The sequence below is a fragment of the Capsicum annuum genome, chromosome 1 (genome assembly GCF_002878395.1).
Source record: "Capsicum annuum cultivar UCD-10X-F1 chromosome 1, UCD10Xv1.1, whole genome shotgun sequence".
NCBI classification, from domain to species: Eukaryota; Viridiplantae; Streptophyta; class Magnoliopsida; order Solanales; family Solanaceae; genus Capsicum; species Capsicum annuum.
In genome coordinates, this window is record NC_061111.1 from 137,055,739 (window position 1) to 137,059,923 (window position 4,185).

General features: G+C 36.8%; 1 protein-coding gene across 2 annotated transcripts in view; it reads right to left on the bottom strand.

Annotated features, from left to right (window-relative positions):
* Nucleotides 1–373: 373 nt before the first annotated feature.
* LOC107879906 overlaps nucleotides 374–4,185 on the bottom strand; it is an 8,367-nt gene continuing 4,555 nt past the window's right edge. For both annotated transcript variants that reach the window (XM_016726837.2, XM_047407548.1), the window contains exons 2-5: nucleotides 2,748–2,996; nucleotides 1,345–1,476; nucleotides 1,122–1,238; nucleotides 374–1,050 (exon numbers count right to left, since the gene is read on the bottom strand). In XM_016726837.2, coding sequence (XP_016582323.2) covers nucleotides 721–1,050; nucleotides 1,122–1,238; nucleotides 1,345–1,476; nucleotides 2,748–2,996 — 828 coding nt within the window. In that variant the 3' untranslated portion in view covers nucleotides 374–720. The remainder of the gene's footprint in view (nucleotides 1,051–1,121; nucleotides 1,239–1,344; nucleotides 1,477–2,747; nucleotides 2,997–4,185) is intronic.

Here is a 4,185-nt window from a genome sequence, read left to right on the forward strand (position 1 = left end):
GTCTAATTCTTCTAAATCTAGTCTAGGCTGATCCAGTATTTATCTGGGAGGGACACCATTGGAAACAGGACTTTTGGTTTAAAAGGTTGGATCAATAAAATCTCTGAGATATCATATTCTCATCTTGCGAAAGAAAATGATCATAAAATTTCGAGTTAGAAGATGAACAGGAAAGCAAATGAAATGATCTTTCTAAGCATAGTATTCAATTATAAAAGCAAGGAAATTTCTTGACAAACTAGAATCATGGATGACATAATTAGCGAGTTTCCGAGTTCCTAAGTTTTTGAAGCTACAACTAAATTAGTGAATCGCGTCTCCTTGCCTCAACAAGTTACTAATTTATTGTAATATATATTGATATTAAACAATATAATACAAATTGGAGTTGTTGATTTTCATAGAAGTATTTATACAAACAGTTTGATGGTCCAAAACCCCCAAAATCAGTAATACACACCAAAATAATAGTATCATTCCCACCCCCAAGTTCAACAGGTATAAGAATAAAATATCGACTTGAAAATAGGAACTAAACACCAATAGCTTAGCCATTCTTAAGAGCCTTCCGTTCTAGACAGGTAAAGCATTTGCATCTGTAAGCTCAGTAGTACATAAGAATCTGGATAGGAGCACACCCCCACCCCCCACCAAGCCCTAACGAAGATAAAGTTCAGTGATTCTTTCGGATTCAGGAAAAGTTTATGAACCAATGGAAATCTAAAGTTTGAAGAGTTCGGGAAGATGAGCATTTGTAAGCTTAGTCCTCTTGCTAATCTCATGCTTCTTCTTCTTTGTTTTGGGCTTGGGGGCAATGCCATGAACTTGAGCCATTGCCCTTCTCTTTGCAGTGTTTGTAGCAGGTTTCATCCCGTTCTTCTGGAGATCCTTTTCAATATCAAGCATGTCACGTGGTAATTCAATACCTCTGAATAGCTGTTTCAAATCATCATCAACCTTAATAGGTACTCGTGGATCATTTGGGAACGCAATGTCTTCCTGGGAGTCAAAATTTGACAGCAGCCATATTTGACCAGCACCTTTGAGAGCCTATATGGAATACACGTGTGTCAGCACATTGAAAGCAAATACTCGGAAGTAAATTGGTATGAAAAACGTACCTGCAGATCCTCCATGACAGTTGGGTATGCATCCTTGAGGTCGATTACAGGAATGCCCTCAGTGTATCTTCGTATCAACTTAAGTAGATCCTCTTTATTTTTCAAGGCATGTTTCGACTATTGACCAATAATAAGTGAATTTATGTTACAAAAAAGAGAGATTTTAGAGTTGGCTGAAAAGGGCTTTAAGACGGAGGAGTACAATTAAGAAGGCCTTGATTACCTTATAAGAGAAGCGATTGCCATCATAATGGACTTTAAGGTTGTTCCTCAAACTGTCAAACACAGCTTTATTGCCATTTATGTCAACATAACATGCTTCATTGATCTGTTGTGGTGTGTAAGCTTGCCTAGTCTGCGTGTATGGAAACTAATTATCAATGTCTAACTATTACTATTTAAACAGAACGTGCCACAGTTGCGCATAAGATAACAGAACAAGACACTATATTAATCAGGGAGGAGAATCCAGCTAAAAAATGGAATGTTATGCAACATTCCTGCGACATGGCCATGTCAAATTCTCCTGCATTGGAAAGGACCAAAGAAAATTTCTCTTTTGTTTTAAATTAAGTGCAAAATGTATCTTGCAAATGAAGCTGAATCAGTTCTCGAGTCAGACATTATTAGTGCTGTATTCAGTAGAATTTTTAGCATTTTATATCTTTTCCCTGAGCATGTTTGGTGTCTTAATTTGGTAGTAATTCTACTAATGTTAGGTACAGCCCAGTAGCATCAGAGAGAAAAACGAAACAATAGACCATACGTGGACCTACTCTATCAACTTGAAGCTAAAAGAAGACACACAGCAGGGTATGACATGTTATATGGTTGTGTAGTGCCAGGTAAGAAATATGTCACCCTGAAGTGATAGTTAGTTAAATACATCAGTTCTGCTAAAAGAAGAGATTAATCGTCATCACCAAATCCATGAAATTGGAAGGTCTTTCAGTGACTCACTTAATGTCTGTACATTTATGGTTTTTCAGCAGACAAGCAAAGATTTTACTTGAAGAAGAAGGGAATAGATATTTCAGCTAATACTGCAAGCATACACCTCTAGCTTCAAGTCGGTCTTGCAACTAATAGTAAATGGTTGATATTCTAGAAACTAGAACTAGCTTGTAATAGGATTAAGCATTTGTACTACTCCAATACCATATGAAATAAATATATAACAGTACATCAAACCACATGAGTCATCCCACAAAACTAATTCCCCGCACAGCAAAAGCCCTCTACTGAAACTGCATTATTTTAGAACATTTGTTCATTTCTCGTTTGATGTTGCCCCAAATAAGTTGCACCATCCACAACATTGCACGAATCCTAAGTGGCAGACCTAGTAGTAGATCTAAGACAATTGCCACAAGGCTAATCAAACTAATCTCGATGAGCTAATAAGTTTTGACTGCCAACCAGTAAGGAAAGTTAAGTAGCTCTTTAGTTTCAAGTCTATAGGTCGCTTAATCCTAAGCAATTTTGCTGTTGGGTGAATTTATAGATTTAGGGGTTTCAACACTGGCTTCTTGGTGCTAAGTTAAATTACCTGCGTCATAGCTTTTAACTTAGAAATAAAATAAAGAAAAATTGAAAAACAATGAGAAGAATGTGGAGGCAATATACCTCCAGCAGCAAGTCTATGACACGTTTTATCTGAGCACCCACGGGACCTTTCCTTATACTATTTATATGCTGGAGCCTTTCTGTGTCATTTGAAAATTTGACTGCAGGTGCAGGAGGTTTTGCAACTGCTGGTCTTGGAGGAGCTGCCGCCTTGGATGGTCCTGCTCTGGCAGCCATACTCACAAGAGTAGATTGACACTTCTCTTGCTGCTTCTTGAACTTTTGCAAGCTTTCTTGAAATGATGACATCTGATAAACAATAGAAAACTGCCATTCAAAATCCTAGCCAGGCAAAGACATTAAACAAACCACTGCATACTGAATGAATAAAGCATCCTAACAAGTACAAATTTTTCTACAAGTAGCATTTAATCTTTCCCTCAGAGGTACTTTCCGCAACTCAACACAGATTTATAAAAGTGAATTTCTTTTGTCAGAAAGAGGTCAACTTATACAATCCCTCTTTCAAGGACCTTTCCTACTTCTCTTTTTCCTTCATCCAAAGATGCATCAACTTATATTAAGGAAGAAAAATTCCAATCACTCGATGCCTTTTCAATATCATATATTGAAAATATTACTTGACTCCCAATGTATACTAATAAAGTTTAAGTTCACAACGAAGTAACTTTATCTTGTTTTGAACTCAAAAACAACAGCATACACAGCATGATCCCACAATGTGGAGTCTTTGAGATGGTAAGAGTGTAAAGAGGTTGTTTCCCTTACCTGTTTTGCACTCAGGTATATCAAAATCACATTGAAGTCCCATGACTCTCTTCATACTTAGCTTTATCAACATGGTAAGCAGGTACCCTAATTCGAGACGGCGGAGTTTCTAAGTTCTCCAAAAACATGACTGATAGCTTATCCCTATCTAGCACTCTTTCTCATAGAGAACTTATTAATTCCAATTTAGATAATAAATGTTCCATTATTCGTCTTCGTACTACAATCCCTACAAGTTAGTATAACAGCAGGGTACAATCACAGAATGTACTATTCCTCATTAGATATCCTTTAAATTAACTCTAAAAGAGACGAATAAGCAAGAACACCACATGAATCATGAACTTATCTCAAAAATATAACCCGTTTAAATGATATCAATTGCTCCATTTTGATACGGAACAAACAAGGGAACACGAAATCACACCCCAAAACAGTCCACAAATCACAACAAATCTTGGACCAAATGGGGACCTCTCTCGGATTCACTATCTAGAACAAGAAAGAAGAGGATACAAGGTGTTAATACACCAAAACAGCCAGCCAACAACAAGTTTAGCAACACAAGATGAAGCTCCACAATATTACAATAGCAACAAGAACAAACGGGTTACATTAACAACACAAGAAGCCGAAACTAAAACAAGATACAAGATAGGTTGTTAAGACTACATCAACATTTGTCTAACTACCTATCTTGTATCTTGTT